Genomic DNA, 19,653 nt, shown 5'->3' on the forward strand with positions numbered 1-19,653 from the left:
TCCAACAGCCAAGACACTCAGTGCATTTTGGTGGTTTTTGTTGTATGCATTTTCTTTTCTTTTCTTTTTTGTTTCATTCTACAAAAACATCTGTTTTTCTTAATGAGTCTAAAAACCTGCTAGGTATAGGCATTTACATATGTATACATTTACATATTAATAGATTCAATGTGGGTGGGCATACCTTATTCTGAGAGGTCAAAAGAATCTATTTTACATGGAAAGCCTTTAGTAAGGTCAACTCAACATACCACTGCCACCACCATCAATGAAACACTACCAACCTGCAGTTCAAGTGAAATACACCTAGGAAGTACTGTGGTTTGTTGATTCACTAATCCGAGGGACCTAAAGAAAACTGCTATTAGTGGTCAGAAGTAAACTCATCTGGACAGGATCATGAAAATGAAGCTCTGGATGTAACCGGAGGACGTACTACATAATTACCACCAACGTCTGCCATGGTTTTCAGGTTTTCTCACTGAGGAGGGAGGGCTTATGCAAGCAATTGTTGGAAGGTTTCAAGAAAGGCTAAACCCCAAGGCTTAGAGTCAACAGAAGGTTTACTTTTTGTAAACCAAAAATCCAAATAAGAATAATACCACCTATTTTAGGAGTTGCAGTTAGAGGTTTGGCCTTTTTTTTTTTTCTTGTTTGTTTGAAAATAATACCATGTAACTTCTGTGACTGCAACACAGGTTCACATCCAGAAGAACCTACGGGGCAAGGATGTTCAAACCTTTGTGGCCATTTCTACTGAATCACCTACGAGACCATGTAATGAAATTTTGTCCTTCTATATTTTAACCATATATCTTTTTTTTTTAGGGGGTAGGTAATTCTCCCTACTATGTCACCTAAACTAAGGAATTTCTTTCCCCCCTGTTTTCACCAGAGGGCTTTGGGGAAATCATGGATCCTGGTTCAAACAAGCAGTGAGACAAAGTGGCAACTTTACACAGTCTTCAAGTAAACAGGATCCTTGAAAAACAAATATGTTCTGTTCTGGACAATGAGAGGAGCCAACTCATGTCAACTTTGTGCTATTATTTCTTACAAAGTCAATGGGCTTTGGTTTTCAAGTCTTTTAAGGCACAAAACACGGCAGACACCTTTTGTGGAGACTTGCCGCACTGATTTGGAATTTTTTTTTTCTTGTAAAGAGTAAGCATAACATATAGATAAAAATAACAGACCATTGTGTTATTTGTTATTGTTTCGTCAATGGGTGAAGTTGGATAAAATTGCAAACAAACCATGTTGCATGTGTAAATATTTGCTGCTAGAGTTAAAATAAAAGCTCGATGTAGTTCCAAGGGTGCCCAAATGACTTCAAAACAGACCACATTTCGGAAGAATCACAGTGCAGTCTCAAAAATAGTTAAGGTGGAAGGCTGTCCATTGGAGGTGTTCAGAACCACAGAGCCAGGGTGAGTGATATCTGGGTAATTTCTTTTGAAATACACCTGTTTAAAAAGAAAAAGATAAAAAGGGCATGTTAGAAAGGTATGCAAGTCCTCTAAGACAATGTATTTCAATGTTCGCTTCTTCATGTGAAGCAAACTGCCCCCCACCTGGAGATGTAATTAAAACCCAAATGAGACACTGGTGGCTCACATCTATAATCCTGGCTACTCAAGGAGGCTGAGATCTGAGGATACTGGTTTGAAGCCAGCCTGGGCAGAAAACTGTAAGAATCTTAACTCCAATTAATCACCAAAAAGCCATAAATAGAGCTAAGAGTGAAGTGGTACAGGGCCAACCTTGAGTGGAAAAACCAAGAGACAGCAGCCCAGGCCCTGTATTCAAGTCTCAGTACTGGCACAAAAACAAACAAACAACAGGATGGATATATCATAGAGAGGAATTATTCCCCCAAAACCCTTTAGCTGGGTTGGGCTGAAGACCCAACAACCTGTAGATCCACTTTAGTGCTGATCACTCTGATTCACAGATAGGTTTTTATCACTCCATTAAATTGATAAGCAAAGCCATTCTACTGACTTAAAACCTGGAGATAAATTAAAAACAGAGTGACAAAGAGGCCCGGAAAGCTAGCGTCGGCACGAGGGTTTCTCATTTTCACACATAAAAATGAGCACAATAGATTCAGCTGTTAATATCAGGTTGTAATCCCTATATTTTATACTCCCTTGATTGACAACCATTGAAATGCTGGCCTCTATGTATGAAATATCCTGGTGTTTAATTTGTGCGGCAAAGCAGTCACAAGGTCCATAGAAATGTGATCTGTGGATAGTGGGCCACAATAATGAAGCAAAAGCTCGAACAATGACCCAACCAAGCAACTTCTCTAAAAATGTAAGATGATACCAAATAATAGGTCGGTCCTTTGAGTTCCTGAATTCTACCAATTTCTAGCAGAACTAGGAGAGATACAGGTTCCCTGATAAATGTATAATCAGAACATAAAGGAAATGAAATGCTGTCAAGTTTCTCTGTTCCACAATCGTTGGTTTTTAGTAGCTGTATCGTATCTTGGTTCCTTGACAGATGCGCATAACAAAATGAAATAATGTCAAGACTTGTGAGCTCTTATCTCCAAATGTGTTTGGATGAAAAAAGGGACTTCAGAATGTGATTTTTTTTTTTCTACCAAAGAAGAATGTAAAAAGTTTTGAGTCTTTAAAACAGAAAATATTTCATGTCTCTGCAGCTGACACGTGTCATGAACTGGTGTCTCAGGCATGCAATTCTGGATGTACTTCTTAAAAATCTGGCTCCAAATATATTTGTGGGTGTTGTAAACAAAGTTATCACTGGATTTCACATTCAAAAGAGAAGGGAGTCAAGGCATCCACCTACATATTACACATCGTTTTTTTTTTCTTTTGTTGCTTCCATACTTGTTACTCCAAAAATATCACTACAAAGAAAATTCAAATTATGAGAATATCACTTGAGAAGAAAAAGAGGAAATTCTCAACTGGTTCAAAGCTGAAACATTTACATTATAATAAAAAAATCTCAATGTGTGTGTTATTTCCTATCACCTACCCCTCTCACACTTTTTTTTTTAAAGGTAGCCGTATTTTGCATGGTTTTTTCTATATTAATGCATTCCCAAAGAGCTAGTAACTTGTTAGAACTAAAATCAGCCCAAAGGGCAAATGGAAATATAATTCATTTTCTATTGCTTGAGAATCCTCTCCCAAAGAGGCTGGCTTGCTTTTCCTCCCCATCATCCATCTCAATGCAATATTTATAAGGAAAATATTATTATTAACAATTCCTAATTAAAATGGTCTTAACTCTCAAGTCTGCAATTCTTTGCTGAAAGCAAGTTCCTATGTAGAAAGTCCTCCATTGGACCTTTCTTTTTTCACATCTCTTATCATGTTCTGTAACACACTCAAAATAACAGCACAGGTGAGACACAGCCTCTTTTTTACTGAGCAGATGATGAAAGGAGTCAGATTGTTGATGTTCTCCAGCCAGGTCCTTGTGTTTCAAGCTAAGCCTAGGATGGAGGCGCCCAGTCTCAGTTCTCAATCCTGGACTTAGTGCTGATCCTAGAAAACACTACTCTCCCTCTCCACACTGGCTGCCCCATCTGTAAAGGGAGATAAGACTGACTTACCTCACTGGAACTAATTAATGGCTACAAACTACAGGTTGAAAACAGACTGAGTTAAGTGTTGGGTGTTTACGAAGGCTGCATAAGGACATGCAAAGTAGCAGCATTACTCAGCTGAAAGGTGAAAACAAAACATCTAGGAGCCCCTTGTGTGGATCGCTTATTTTTACAGAACCCCAGAATCAGAGTTGGGATGTTGTTATTTGAGTGAATATGGTCATTTAGCAGGCAGAAAGACACAGCTGCAGGCATACTGGAGGGAGCGTAACAACACTTAATAACTGGTGATTTTTCAGATTTTTAGATTCAACTGCCTTAGTTTTTTCATGTGTCAAAAAGGGACCAAGCCAGGCACCACCAGCTCATGGTTGCAATCTAGTTATTCAGGAGGCTGAGATCTGGGGATCGCAGTTCAAAGTCAGTGTAGGCAGGAAAGTCTATGAGACTCTCATCTCCAATTAACCACCAAAAAACAACTAATGACCTTTAACCCCATACCTGTTCCATAGAGAGAAGATGCACCTTTGGATGTTAAGATAATCAAAGACATATAAGAGAAGCAAAGTGGAGTTTGGAGGGGAGGGGGAGGGCTTTGTTTGAGCCAGGCAGAACAAAGTTCATAGCAAAAGCCCAAGCCATGAGCATCTGTGGGCTGAAAACAACATTAAAAAAAAAACAACTCCAAAACAAAAAGGATAGGGCTACAAGAGACTGCTTTATCTCCTGACATACAAGTCGTACCAATGTAAGGATACATAAGGATAGATCTGAAGACCTATGTAATACAAGTAACAAAGTAGAGCTAATGAAAAGTTGGTAAGCTATATATTTTACCTAGACACAATTGCGACGTTTTAATGCCCAAAGAATATTCACAAAGATTACCTTTATACCAGGACACAAGAAAAAAAAGGAGTAATTCTAAAGGGGTAGAAAAGGTACAGAAAAGATTGTCTGATCACTAAACAATGACAGTAAAACTGGAAAGTAAAATAGGAAATAATATCAACAACAACAAACTAACTCCTATTATCAGTTAGTTTTGAAAATCTCCTTCTTATATAATTTTTGGGCCAAAGAAGAAATCAAGGCCTAAACTGCAGGATGTAAAATATGAGCTTTGATGGAATTACATATTGGAATTTACATGGCTAAAGCAGCATTCAGAGGAACATTCAGAGCCCTATTTTTTTTTAATGTTACTAAGGAATACAATCAAATACATTCAAAAACTAAAGAACCAAAAATAAACTAAAAGAAGAAAGACTCAAAAAAGAACAGAAACCAAATAGTTGTAAAACAGAACAAAGGAATTAGTAAATAAATCCAAGAGCTCATTCTTTGGGCGTTAAAAACTTAAGAGCTAACAAATAGAGGGGAATGCAGCAAGTTGAGTGGAGAAAGTATAAGTATTAGGTAGCTCTTAAAAAGAATGAAATAGAGCCGGGCGCTGGTGGCTCACGCCTGTAATCCTAGCTACTCAGGAGGCTGAGATCTGAGGATCGCGGTTCAAAGCCAGCCCGGGCAGGAAAGACCATAAGACTCCTATCTCCAATAAACCACCAGAAAACCGGAAGTGGCGCTGTAGCTCAAGTGGTAGAGCGCTCGCCTTGAGCTGAAGAGCTGAGGGACAGCGCCCAGGCCCAGAGTTCAAGCCCCACGACCGACAAAAAAAAAAGAATGAAATAACTATGTATTAATATATAAAGATATAATCTTAAAAAAAATCTCATAGTGCTGTAAGACTGAACTCAGGACTTTGTGTATGCAGGGCAAATGCTACACTACATCTACAGCCCAAAGAGTAATAGTAAGGAACAATTTCATCTGTGCTAACAAATAAGAGCTCTATATGTGCACACTCTTGCTTATGCATATACTATGTCAGCTAACTGCAGGAGCTGAAGACAAGACTCCAGCCAGAGGGAAGGTCTGTATGTCAGGAGACCTGAGTGGAAGAGCAACTAACTTGCTTTTTACTTATAAGTTAAAAAAAATACTACTTAAAAAATTTATAGTACTAGAATGAATCATCTATTAAGCTGATTATTAAGAATAGTTTTTTATTTATTCTTAGTATAGAACTTCACATTCTTGCTTGGCTTTTTTACTCATGGCTTGCACTCTACTACTTGAGTCATACTTACACTTCAGGCTTTTGGATGGTTGACTGAAGGTAAGTATGTCATGGACTTTCCTGTCCCAGACTGGCTTCAAACCAGATCTTAAATTCCTGAGTAGCTAGGATTATAAGTGTGAGCAACTGGTGCCCAACATCACAATAGTTTTGTTTGTTTGTTTGTTTGTTTGGGTCCGGTCATGGGGCCTGAACTCTGGGCCTGGGCGCTGTCCCTCAGCTTTTCAGCTCAAGGCTAGCACTCTACCACTTGAGCCACAGCGCCACTTCCGGCTTTTTTCTTTTTGTTTATGTGGTGCTGAGGAATCGAACCCAGGGCCTCAGGCATGCAAGGCAAGTGCTCTACCACTGAGCCACCTTCCCAGGCCGTTTGTTTTGTTTTTAATGCTGGTCTTAGGGCCTGAACTCAGGGCCTGGGCATTGGGCACTATCCTTGAGCTTTTTTTTTTTTTGTCCAAGGCTAGCACTCTACCACTTGATTCATACTTCCACTTCTGACTTTTGGGGGTTAACTGTAGGTAAAAATCTCCTCAAATCTCAGCCTCCTGAGTGGCTAGGAAGGCAGGCATGAGTCACCAGCGCAGGCCCCAGCATAGTTTTTAGTTTAGATCATCTGAAGCTACTTACAAGAGTGCTGGATGCTTCTTTTGTTACTATCAGGAAGTAAGAGTTGGGTCTCTAGCCTTTTGAAACCAGTTCAAACTTTTGTCATCAATTAGGCAGCATTCCCTTACTTTCATAAGATGCTCTGCAATATCAACCGTCTTGCAGAATGAGCCCCTGCAGGATGTTTGCAAACCTGAGGCACCAAGGCCAGGGTGACTCACACCCACAGCCACTGCCAGCTAAGTGCTTCTTTACCTATTCAATTAGGCTCAGACTCTTAGAACCCAGGATGTGAAGACTTCCTAACTTCAGGGCTTGTATATCGTGATTTTGAGAACAGATAAATGGCACCTCTGTTATACAGCAGGAGCAAAGGAAGTATAAAAACCTCAATGAGATCTGGTCACTGGGGAAGGACAACAGATATTCGTCCTACATTGTGTGGGACCCCCTTGTCCTGAAGCCACAGGCTCAGGTCCTGGCTGTCAGTACTTCAGAATGTGACAGAGTCCTTGAAGACAAGATTAAGTTAAAATGAGGCCTATAGGGTAGACCTGGTCCAACATGGCTGACACAGAGCAGATGAGAACTCACTATACAGAGGACCATGTAAAGACATGGAGACCACAAGCCCAGGAAAGAGGCTGCAGAGGAAGCCAATCCTTGATTGTGAACTTAAAGCTTCCAGCACTGCAAGAAAATACATCTCTGTGTAGGCCAATGTCAGCCCAGCAGAGGAATGCACACTTGCATATTATATGCTGAAAAACTACTTTCCCTACTTCTCCAAGGATGATGGTTGGCCTAAAAGTGATTCAGCTCACCTGGACTGACCTTTACAGAACAGCAACTACGTGGTCAAGAATACGTGACTTGGAAGTACCTCTCCCTAGATGTTGGTTTTTCTTTTCAAACAAGTGAATTCTGATCTGCGAGAGTGAAAAGCCTGTTGACTTAAGACTAATCCGCACAGTGCTACAGTTCTGAATGATGTGTGGATATTTGATCTGGGACATGTAAGAAAGCTGACAATTTGACAGTTTGTTCTTCTAACAGGGCCATGTGCATGCAGACAGAATGTCAAAGAAGAACTTCCAACTTGGGTGGGAATCAAGATCGGTATTTCCCTGTCTTTCTGCACAGGTGACCTATACCAATGGTTCAGCAAGCCTCAAAGTCTACAGGGAAGTTCAGCTATGGTGAGGATGAGCGGACTGGCCCCAACTTGGACATGATACAAAACTAGGACCAAGGTTTCCTAACTCAACAGGGTTGGCCATCAGCCTCACCCACCTATCACCCTGCCACTAGCTCTCTATATGCCCTCCTGAGACCCCTCATCAATCAAGTAGGATAAAGAAAGAACTGTGCTCACACACAAGGGAAAGCATGCATGCAAGAACTATGTCAACTATGCAAAATAAAGTCTAAAGAACAAGTCACCACTGACAGTGTTGAGCTAGACAAAAGAACTTCAAGAGACTAGGACACAGGTGCTCATCTGTGCAAAGACTACCATGAAAAATGCTAATGTGGAAAGAAAAGATTGCTCATTCTGTCTCCGCTCTGAACTGCAAGAACAGGGGCCATTTCATTTCTCAGGGCATTAGGTTTCTCATCATTGGAATAACAGAGTTCAACTGTATTATCTCCTAGAAATTAGAGGATGACAAAAAGTAACTTTGAATCTCATCCAAAACAACAAAGAATCGCTGGGGAACGTGGGGAAGACAGTGAGGTCAAATTTTCTTTACCAACTGCTAAAACCCAGACCAAAAGTAACGTATGTGTCCCTCTGTAGATCTTTCTAGAATAAGTGAACATTTTTTTGGATGTACTCTGCCAGCATTTGCATCTTAAATATTCTGAACACGAGTAAGAATGAAATGCAACGGGTTTGTAGAATGTCAGTTTTGCTCACTAAGAATCGGGGCCCTAGAATCTTCAAGGGGCAGAAAGTCCTGTGTAGTCTCTGTCTTAGGCACACTGCTTGCACATGCATGTGTTCCTCCCTTCCCCCCTCACCCCCATCCAGTCCTCACAGACCTGACTTCAACGGTGAACGTGTTGAAGCTTTGTCTCTGGAGGCTTATAATTGAAAAGGGCACCTAGTACTTGTTAGCCGACCCACACTGCCAAATTGTGAGGAGGGAACTGGTGAGACAAACTTTAATTACAGCTCCTGGGCATGCTCACCTGTTTTGCTATTTCAGTGAGTGCCGCGGCTTCTCCTTTGCCCAGCTGCTGCACCATCTTGTAAAAGAAGCTGTCTGTATTTTGCAGCAAAATGTATGGCTCATCATATTCTTTCAGTCTTCCTGAATCCAAAACCTGGTAATCAGCAGAAAGAAGCTCATTGAAACACAATGTTTTGGAGCAACATATTATCACTCACACAATATTTCGGAAAGGAGTAGGTAAGGGAGAATATAGAGAGTCTATTTGGGTGGTAGGCCCAGAGGGTGTTTAAATGGTTTGATTACCCTGTTTTACGAAGCAAACAAAGGCCTAACCTGACCTTTTATTATTATAATGTCATAGGAAAGGAAGAAAATGAAAGTTCTAGACTATGATTATGGGTACTCAGTGGTCCCGTGGCATTTTATATTCTGCCAATGGTATTTGGGAGTTGTTATTACTAGTTGGTGCTTTAAAAACTCTCAGACTGAGCTTTATACATACCTCTAAAAGGGTGAGAAACTCCTTTTATTTTTTATTGTTGTAGTTGTTATTCCCCTGTTTTTTCCTTGGAATGGCATACCGTACCAAGAAGTTGTTTTGTTTATTTATTTTTAACTTCATAGTCATGCAAAGGGGCTTCAATTTACCCTGTCAGTTTAGGAGTATAACACATCTTGATTGGCGTTACCTTTTCCATCATTCTCCCCCATCTCTCCTCCTCAAGTTATTTTATTTCATTTTCATATACACATATTGAATATCATGACTGCATTAGCCCACCCTTCCTCTCTCCATTCATCTTCAGTCCTTTTCTTTAGTCACCCATCCAGCACACATTCCAATTTCCTGAAATTATTTTGTTAGACTGTCAGTTAGATGTTGATAGAAGTTACACCATTAGACCCCCCCCTCAGAATACCATACTTGGGTCAATTCATGTGGGTATCTCTTCATATGGCCCTGTATATATTTTTATATGTATTTATAATTTATATCTAATCTCTGAAATTTCCTACCTGAAGAAAATCAAACTCGTTTTATCTAGCATAATCAGATTAAACCAAAATGGTCAGGACCTGACAGCAAAAGAATCGTTTGAAAGGATCTGAACAGTAGTTAGAAAAGAAGCAAATGTTTCTAGAATTTCTTTAGGCTCCTAGACTATGTGGCTTGGTTAGAGGAACGAAATCCATCAGCAGTGGCATCAAAGGTGTGCCCCAAAGTTGCCTCTGTTTGTCATTTATGAACTTAGGAGGGAGAAAGACTGGCCAAAAGAGCTGCTACCTAAGCAGCTTTAGCCTAATTGCTTTGCATAGGGGAAATCTCTGGAAATCCAATTTTCTCTTTGGATAAGACTAAAGAAGCAATTAAGAAATTGAGCTCCAAAGTCCAATGATCACAATACATAGAAAGTGAGGGGGACTCACTGTTGAGTATCTGCTGTCACAATTACCTTGCCTTCCTTCTTCTCTCTCTCTCTCTCTCTCTCTCTCTCTCATTGCCTGCCTTTTGGCTGTTTTATAGCTCATTAATATGTCCACTGGAAATTGAAAGGTGGAGGAAGGGACTCTTTAACTCTGCATTTCTACTTATTAGTGGCTTCAGTAAATGGTTTCAGAGAGAAGAAAGAGTCCAAGACAATTGGCTCAAATGATGTACCTAGGAAGAGTTCTGATATTAAGTGGCACTTAATTCTTCATTTAGACTGTGTTTATAATAAATTCATCTGAAGAGAATACACTAAAACTCTAGGCAGGACACAGGTTGTTGCTTTTTTCATGTCTAGATATTGCAGTTAATTCTGGCCTGTGGTATTTAATCGGAAACATTTATTAAGTCTCATAAAGGGCATTCTCCTGTTAATCTTTTGTTTACTACTGTGAATCACTGCTAAGGGCAGCTTTTCTCAAAAGAGTTCAAGAATAATTGAATCTGTCACATCCACATAATAATTAAAAGGTCCTATAATTTGGCATGCCAATTTAGATGCCCTGAATGTGTAATTTTACTTAAGCATAGCATTACAGGACATAACCACTCCTCCTGACGTTCAAGAAATAAAAAAACCCTGCAAATTTAAAGTACAGGTTTCTCCCTATGCCAAAGACTAAGTAAATAAGTGAATCAAATTGCTTTACAAAATGATGAACTTTCTGTTCTGCAAAAGCAATAAACAAACTTTAAAAAAAAATCACCATTTCAGAGATTGTGGAGGCTGAACTCTCTGACTATACATAATGTGTAATGGAATGAAAGTACTACTCCTCTGCTCTTTTGCTCTTCTTCAATATTCTATGGAATGTACTCAAATTTGAGACAATGGTTAATCTTCCCACCTTTTCTCACACTGTCTGAAAAGATACCCACTATGCTCAGAACTGACCACAGTCTAAGAAGGTAGAGCCAGAAAAACAAAAAACAATACTCCCAGAAAGCAAGAGGATTAACAACAGAAGCTACAGAAAGATTATGTTGGTCATAATGTTTGGTGCCCGTATACATGAACAATTTAATGACTGCACACTTTATTTTGTTAGGACTGTTTTAAAGTTGGGTATGTTCATGTGATAGAACTGCTATCATTTGTTATAAAACTTGATAACTTATTAGAACTAGGTTTCTTTTTTGGATACTGGGTATCAAACCTAGGGTTTCTCACATGCTAAGTACATGCTTTACCATGTTTACATTTTCAGCCCCTTAGAAATCATATTTTAGCTCTTTAAGACAATGCTTTAAAAATAAAATAAAATGGACTTCTCTGATATTATCTGAATATGCATTAAAACATAGGGCTGATAGTGTATCTCAGGTCTGGGTTCAACCCAAACATCACATATACATACACTCACCCCAAAACACATACTATATTATTTTTTGGGGGGGGGGTTGTGGATATGTGGGTGTGTGCCAGTCTTGGGGCTTAAATCCAGGGCCTGGGGACTGTCCCTAGGCTTTTACACTCAAGGCTAGCACTCTACCGCTTGAGCCACAGCTTCATTCCTGTTTTTTTTTTTGTTGGTTAATTGACGATGAGGTAAGTCGCATGGACTCAACTGCCCAGGCTGGCTCTGAACCATAGTCCTCAGATCTCTGCCTCCTGAGTAGCTGGCATTATAAGTATGAGGCACTGGCACCCAGCTTCTAGTATTTTAATATTCAATAAAACATACAGGGCTGGGGGTGTATTTCAGTCTTGGGTTCAATTTCAAGCATTGTATCCTACACACACACACACTAGTATTTTTCCAAGAACTGGATTATTATTATAAGTCCAAATGGATGAATCAACTTATGTTTGAGATAGTATATGGGCCAGTACTTAAATAAAATGTAGCAAATAGTAGGGTCACCTTTTGAGTAAAATAGAAGTCTTTGAACTTGAAAGTGAAAATGAAAATGGCTATGGGTGAAATAGTCACTACTTTTAAAGCTATCAGAGCTAACTTTCAAAATAAGTTAGACAAATAACAGAGTTAATTTCATCCATCTATCCATTCATCCTCCATTTGACCACCCAATATTAAATAAGTAGTACATATTTCCCTGCACTGATTTAGGAATGAAGACTCAATGATGAGCAAGACATAGTCTTTCATGCTTCTTACAGCCAGAGACAAAGATGGAAACATAAATAAATAAGTACCTTGGTTCTGGCTACATAATCAAAGCCCAGGTTTGAACCAGTATTTTCCTTTCCCTGTAAGTTCCCAGAGAAATACACTGTTAGGAGTTTAATAAAATGATATTAGGAAATTGAAAGCTATCTCAACTAAGGGAGCTAAAAACAGAAATACATCCAAATAGAAAAGGGAATGGTATTTTGTCCTAATATTAAAAGTATTTATATGAAAATGAAACTAAAAAACTTAATGTGACCAGCAGGGATGGCACTGATGTGGGGTTAAGATGGTGGAGGAGTTGACTATAATCAAGATGCATTGGACATACTAATAGACATGTTAAATTGAAGCCCCTTTGTAATTGTTTGAAGATAATAAAAATTAATAGCTAAATGAGTAAGTTTTAAAATCAGCAGTGCCCACACTAAAGCCACCAGCACAACCATATTCATTTCAACATTAGTTACCATAGCTAAGATATGGAATCAATCCAGATGCCCCTCAGTGGATGAATGGATAAAGAAAATGTGGTACACACACACAATAGAATTCTATGCTTCCATCAGAAAAAACTGACATTCTCCCATTTATAAGGAAATGGAAAGACTTAGAAAAAATTATACTAAGTGGAGTAAGCCAGACCCAAAGAAACAGCTGCTTGTGTTCCCTCACTTGTAATAACTAAAATATATCTAGGATATTCTTAGGAGAGGATCACAAGAGCTCAATAGCTATGTGCATATGACCATATAAAATGATGTTTATATCAAAATGAACTCCAAGAAATGGAAACAAGAAGGTTGTTCCCCCCCCACAAAAAAAAGGGGGCTGGGAAGGTGGCTCAGTGGTAGAGTGCTTGCCTTGCATTCATGAGGCCCTGGGTTCAATTCCTCAGCACCACATAAGCAAAAACAAAAAAGCCGGAAGTTGCTCTGTGGCTCAAGTGGTAGAGCGCTAGCCTTGAGCTGAAGAGCTGAGGGACAGTGCCCAGGCCCAGAGTTCAGGACCCACAACCAGACCCCCCTCCTCCCCAAAAAAGAAGAAGAAATACACTGTTAGTACACTTATTGCCAGATTTAAAAGAGGGAAAGGATACCTTTAAAGCATTTAACTTTCTAAGATTCTATCTCATGTTGATAACATATTCACTTTGCATAATGTAAGAAATATGCTTGTAGGGCTGGGAAGGTGGCTCAGTGGTAGAGCGCTTGCTTTGCATGCCTGAGGCCCTGGGTTCGATTCCTCAGCACCACATAAGCAAAAAGAAAAAAGCCGGAAGTGGCACTGTGGCTCAAGTGGTAGAGCACTAGCCTTCAGCTGAAGAGCTGAGGGACAGCGCCCAGGCCCAGAGTTCAGGCCCCACGACCGGACCCAAAAAAAAAAAAAGAAATATGCTTGTAAACAGAAATGTCTCCTTTGTCTCCCTGCAATTTTATTATATTCAGGATCCAGATTATTTACTGGGTGTCTGGTACATACTAGAAAAAGGAAAACAACTTATTAAACTTTGAAGATGACTGTAGTAGCAAGAGAGGTCGCCGCTGGCCAGAGATTCTGAAGAAAAGCCATGGAAAGAAAAGGGTATCAAACTAGACTGGAGTAATAAAGATGTGGACACACAAAAATGGGAGTGAGAAGTTAGTCATCATTCTAAACACAAAGAACTTGGACCCTGAGTCCTGGAGGTGCACCTGTCACCTCCTCAGAGTCAGGTGTGAGACCTGCTGTATTCACTTGTGCATCACCAAGGCCTGACATCATACATAAGTGGTAGGCACCCAAAACATATGGGCTAAAAGGACAAAGGAAGTGAAATTCAGGGCTTAAATGGATGACTGTCCAATGGTGTAGTTTGGGAAGACTACAGGATGAGAGCACGAGGGAATGAGTCTACAAAGGGAAGTGGGCTTAGATAATCAAGATAGGGACTTGGAGGACCACACAATTCAAGTTCATGGCTAAAGGTAAATTAGTTATAAAAGCAGAGGCCTGGAGAATCATTGATGTTAAGTAGTGGACAAAAGAAAGAACAGAAGGACAGTTACTCAACATGGAAAGAAATGCCAGAAAAAAACTCTTACCCTCCTAGCCTTAGTATTTACTGCTGAGATCTTTCAGAACAAACAACTCTGAATATTGTTTTCTGTATAGAAAAGCAGAATTAATTTCCCTTTTTTTTTTTGTAGGTTGTGGAGCTTGAACTCTGGGTGTGGGCACTGTCCCTTAGCTCTTCAGCTCAGGGCGAGTGCTCTACCACTTAAGCCACAGCACCACTTCCAGTTTTCTGGTGGTTTATTGGAGATAAGAGTCTCATGGACTTTCCTGTCCAGGCTAGCTTTGAACCATGATCCTCAGATCTCAGCCTCCTGAGTAGCTAGGATTACAGGTGTGAGCCATCGGCGCTTGGGTGAACGTCCCACTTTTATCTTAAGAAGGAGAAAAAATAACTTCTTTCATCTATAAGGAAAGGTTCTTGAATTGGTCTCTGGGGTAACTCCTCTGCCCCATTCCGGTACCCAAGTAAACTCTAAGAAAAACCACACATTAAACTAAACACACTGAGGGGACAGCCATCCTTCTGTCCCAGCATCTCTCCAGGAATGGCAACCTCAAATTGCTCACTGTTTTCTAGAAGGCGAAGGAAAAATACATTACATGGGATGAGTCAGTCAGTTACATAAGCTAAGTGAAGATGGGGCTATCAGGCCTTCATATCTGCAGGTAGCCCAGGTAGCTGTCCTAGATAGAAAAATTAGATGGACCTGTTGCAAAATAAATTAATCCAGTTCAATTGGCGGAACGTGGACATGGTAATGGGGTGTGCTCAGGGAGCGATGAATGACAGGACATGGTACAGAAAAAGGCTGACTACAGGAAAAGAAAAGCCCAGGAAAGCTTCCAAGCAGTACAGGGGAGGGCAGAAGGGAGAAGCAGAGGTATGGAGGTTTGCTTCCAGCTGCCAGGGGAGAAATGGGGTGTGTGGATTGGGCTCAATGCCTACAGTGGAACGGTAGTTAGCCAGTCCTGGAAATTGCCTTCCTCACCGACAAATGAATCCTTCCCTAGTCTTTAAACCATGTATAGTTCTTCTCATCAGGGAAGGTAGAGAGGAGGTCATGGCCATCATGACCTACCATGGATATTACTGCTCCAAAACTGCTCTCTCACATACCCCTGCTTTCATTATTTCTTCTGCCTTTATATGTTTTTTTTTTTTTAATTTTTTCATTCAACACTTACCTTCAATCTCTAGGGTTTTTTTTTTTTTGGTGCCAGTCCTGGGGCTTGAACCCAGGACCTGGGCACTATCCCAGAGCTTTTGTCTCAAGGCTAACACTCTACCATTTGCGCTACCCTACCACTTGAGCCACAGATCCACTTCAGGCTTTTTGTTGGTTAGTTGAAGATTCTCATGGACTTTTCTGTCTGGGCCGGCTTTGAACCTCAGATCTCAGCCTCCTGAGTAGCTAGGAAAACGTGAGATATTCGTGCCTGGCTTAGCATATTTTTGAAGGAGCACTGTTCCTTCTTTCTGGAATGTCCTGGTTGTGGTCATGTAGGCTTAAAAGTTCCATGAAGGTTGAATTAAGTCTTGAGTTGTGCTTTTCCAGCTGAGTATGGAAGTTTAGTTACTAGCTTTGATTTCTCTGGGAAACAAAGAGATTTGAATTCAGAAAGCAAGGTACAGATTAGGAAACCATAATTTGTCCCAGAAGCAGAAGAGTTGTGACCTGAGTTTCTGAGCTTTGCTTGTGGTTCTCCACAATTCATTCCCAAAGAGTTCACCAAGTGGTGATGCCAATGCTTCTGTGCAGGTCAAAGTTGTGGCTGAAGTTCTCTTCAGCATCTTTTGCTCCTGCTGTTAGGAGAACTCAGAGCTGCAAGGGCTGGGGTTGAACAGAAACTGGAAGGATAAGCTGTGTGACCGGCTAAGAAGGAAGTAGATGACAAGTACCCAGCTAATCCTTAAAACCACCTTTCATCTAGAGTTAGTGCCGAGTGCCAGGAGAAAGAGGCTCTCTAATACTTCAGTCTGGCACCACTGTTTTGTGGCAACTGAACAAATGAGGGAGATTAAATTAGCCGTCTAACAACTACATCGTGCTTAACACATTTAAAATAGGGAGAACATCTTTATAAAACAGAATTCTAAGCCTAGCACATTAGTGGCGCTTAATGAACCCAAACTGGTTAAATCCCTTTGGAGAGCCAACACAGAAACAAAGCTATTAATTAGGTCACAGTTGTTTCCCAATAAGACTTTTGTTTGAATTACTGACAGTAAACAAAACCATATCCATTCCTCTTTGTGAAGAAGAATTCATCAGTGCAACAAAATGTAATTATTACACCTTAAGTGCTTGCAATTACATGACAACTTTATGATGACAAAGCTGTTGGTAACGTCCTTTGTTAGCATCTGTCACCTCTCCAGCCATTTCCTGAACCTGACCACTGCCCTCTGGAGCATTAAACTTTGGGGCTGACTGATTTGTCTTCATGTCCTCAAATGCTTTTAGACTAACAGAGCAGAAAAATCCCTTATTTTCTGGAAAAGGAACAGGCATTTTTAAAACAAGCAAGAATATCACTGCTGCAGTTTGATCTTCAACTATTGTATTTCTCCCATGGCTACCACCAGGCTACCCAGCCACTGAATGAGATGGAGTCTCTTGAACCTTTATGTCTGGACTGGCCTCAAACTGCAATCCTCCTAATCTCTGCCTCCCAAGAAGTTAGAATGATAGATTTGAGGCAAATAAACTCAATATTAAAAAAGGTAAGTAAAGAAATTACTAGACAGACTATGTGATAACACAGAATGTGCAGTTAAATGCTTGAGGTAGTGTTGGGAAGAAGAGAAAAAAGTAACAGGAAATTAACTTATTGAGGCTTTCTATCAGCGTTTGTAAGGAAGGATACATTAAAAAGTGGACATCTGCCAGGCGCCTGTGGCTCTTGTCTGTAATCCTACTCAAGACCTGAGGATTGAGGTTTCAAAGCCAGCCCATGCAGGAAAGTCCCTGAGACTCTTATTCCAATTAACCACCAAAAAGCTGGAAGCGGAGTTGTGATTCAAATGGTAGAGTACTAACCTTAAGCAAAAAAGCTCAGGGAGAGTAGCCAGGCCCTGAGTTCATGGTCTAGGACTCATACACACACACACACACACACACACACACACACACACACACACACACACACGCACACACGCACACGTATGCACACATGTACACACGACACACACGTAGCGGACCTCCCTGGAAGCCATTGGATTACCATAGGAACAGCACTCACCATTATCTTGTCACTGTCGATGATGGTGTTCAGTCTGTGTGCAATTGTCAGGACAGTACAATGGGCAAACTTCTCCCGGATTTTTTTCTGAATTAACTCGTCAGTTCTGGAATTTTAATCAGTGAATATGGGAAAAGTGAACTCAAGACTTTAAAAATTAGATGTTAGTTCAAAAATGTTTAAAAGGACACAATCTTGTTCTTAAAGTATTAAAAAGTCAACTTAGGAATTTCATTGTTTATCATTAAAAAGTTCCCTTTAGAACCATACCTACTGTATTGATGGCAGGAGTGTAAACTTGTTCAACCACTTTTGGGCATTTACCCAAACGATCACAAACAAGGCCATACTAAAGCTACCAGCACAACTATGTTTAGCACAGCATTATTTACCATAGCTAAACTATGGAACCGACCCAGATGCCCCTCAGTAGATGAATGGATCAAGAAAATGTGGTATGCAATATATATATATATATATATGTATATATGTGTATATATATATATATATGTATATATATATATATATATATATATATATATATATATATATATATATATATATATATAATAGGATTCTAAGCCTCTATCAGAAAGAACGATACCACCCCATTTGTTAGGAAATGGAAAGACTTGGACAAAATTATATTAAGTGAAGTAAGCTAGGCCCAAAGAAATATAGGTCCCATGGTTTCCCTTATTTGAAATAACTAATATATGTCTAGGTCAAGCAGAAAAGGTCAAAAGCTATGTACATATGACCACATAAGATGATGCTAAGTGAAATGAACCCCAAGATAGGGACACAGAGGTTTTATCTTTGTTGCTGCTGTTTATAATGTACTTATAATGTACTATGATTTTTTTGGTTTTTTTTTATATGTTCTTCCCCATGGTATATACTATGATTTTTTTTGGTTTCTTTTGTATGTTCTTCCCCATGGTATAACCTGTTTTCACTGTATTTGATTCCAGTGCCCTACATCTTATATACACATTTTTCTAATTTGGGGAGGGGAAGGGAAATAACAAAATGCTACAATAAGGATACAGGATGACACATTGTAACAGTGAGACACTATGTTGAAAACGAACTTTACAACTTTGGTGGGGGGAGGAGTCAGGGAGGTGGGAAGGGAAGGGATGGTAGGGGAAAAACAGAGGAGGGGGTAACAATGCTTGATAGGAAATGCACTCATTACCATACTCATGTAACTGTAACTCCTCTGTACACTATCTTTACAATTAAAAGAAATGAACCATTTTTTTACAAAAAGTTCCCTTTCATATTGCCTGAAAGTATCAGAAGTGGAATTTAGGAATTTAATTTGCTCAGGATGCAACACAGACTAAGTAACCCTTATATGAAACGCCAGAGGATTTTGGACTTCACAATATTTGCATAGCCTGAAGGTGATTTCTATAATATTTAAAATAATTCTGTGCCTGTGGCAAAATAAGGATATGTCAACTGAAGGAAGTGAAAAGACACACTGGGCCTCTGTTCTCACTATGACCTAGCCGTAAAATCACATGCAGAGGAATTTCCCATTTGTACTGTCATGTTAGCACATAAAAATTTTGGATTTAAAAAAAAAAAGAAAGAAAAAGGCCTTAATAATAAAGGACATTCTTTTGCTTAAAAAAAAAAAATTGGATTTTAGAGGCTTTTAGATTTCAGGTTTTTGACTTACGAATGCCCAACCTATCAGATTGTTGACACCACAAAGCATGCTTTTGTTTCTTCCTTCATCTTCCAGAATTAATGGGATCAAGACTTTTCTTTGGGGCCAATACAGCACTTAGAAACATTTGTCAGTATTATTAGTGTTTGCCACATTTAAAATTTAGAGTCAGTGTAGTGTCCATCTTCAGTCTGTACCTTGGATCCACATTTGCTGTTGCTTCATCAATAATCAATATCCGATTTTTCTTGAGAATTGCTCTGGCAAGGCATACCAGCTGTCTCTGTCCAACACTAAAATTGGATCCTGACTCTGCCAATTCAGTATCCATTTTACCAGGAAGATCTTCGATGGCTTCTTTGAGCTGTACCTATAGATATAGACAGAAGAATGGCATCAGAGCTCTGAGGTCCTTTTTTCTGGAAAGAATACCTTATGTGACTTCTATCCTGTGTACAGTAAGAGTCAGTTCCAGCTAATGTTCCTTAGAACCACAGTACAGTTAACTCAGAACACAAACAATCTA

General features: G+C 39.7%; 1 protein-coding gene across 1 annotated transcript in view; it reads right to left on the bottom strand.

The window, feature by feature from the left end:
• Window positions 1-571: 571 nt before the first annotated feature.
• Abcc4 (ATP binding cassette subfamily C member 4) overlaps window positions 572-19,653 on the bottom strand; it is a 216,677-nt gene continuing 197,595 nt past the window's right edge. The window contains exons 28-31 of the mRNA XM_042682640.1: window positions 19,325-19,497; window positions 17,444-17,549; window positions 8,538-8,672; window positions 572-1,466 (exon numbers count right to left, since the gene is read on the bottom strand). Of these exons, the coding sequence (XP_042538574.1) occupies window positions 1,359-1,466; window positions 8,538-8,672; window positions 17,444-17,549; window positions 19,325-19,497 (522 nt within the window). The 3' untranslated portion in view covers window positions 572-1,358. The remainder of the gene's footprint in view (window positions 1,467-8,537; window positions 8,673-17,443; window positions 17,550-19,324; window positions 19,498-19,653) is intronic.

Source organism: Dipodomys spectabilis, unplaced genomic scaffold, assembly GCF_019054845.1.
Source record: "Dipodomys spectabilis isolate Male_0828 unplaced genomic scaffold, ASM1905484v1 ptg000075l, whole genome shotgun sequence".
Taxonomy (NCBI): domain Eukaryota; kingdom Metazoa; phylum Chordata; class Mammalia; order Rodentia; family Heteromyidae; genus Dipodomys; species Dipodomys spectabilis.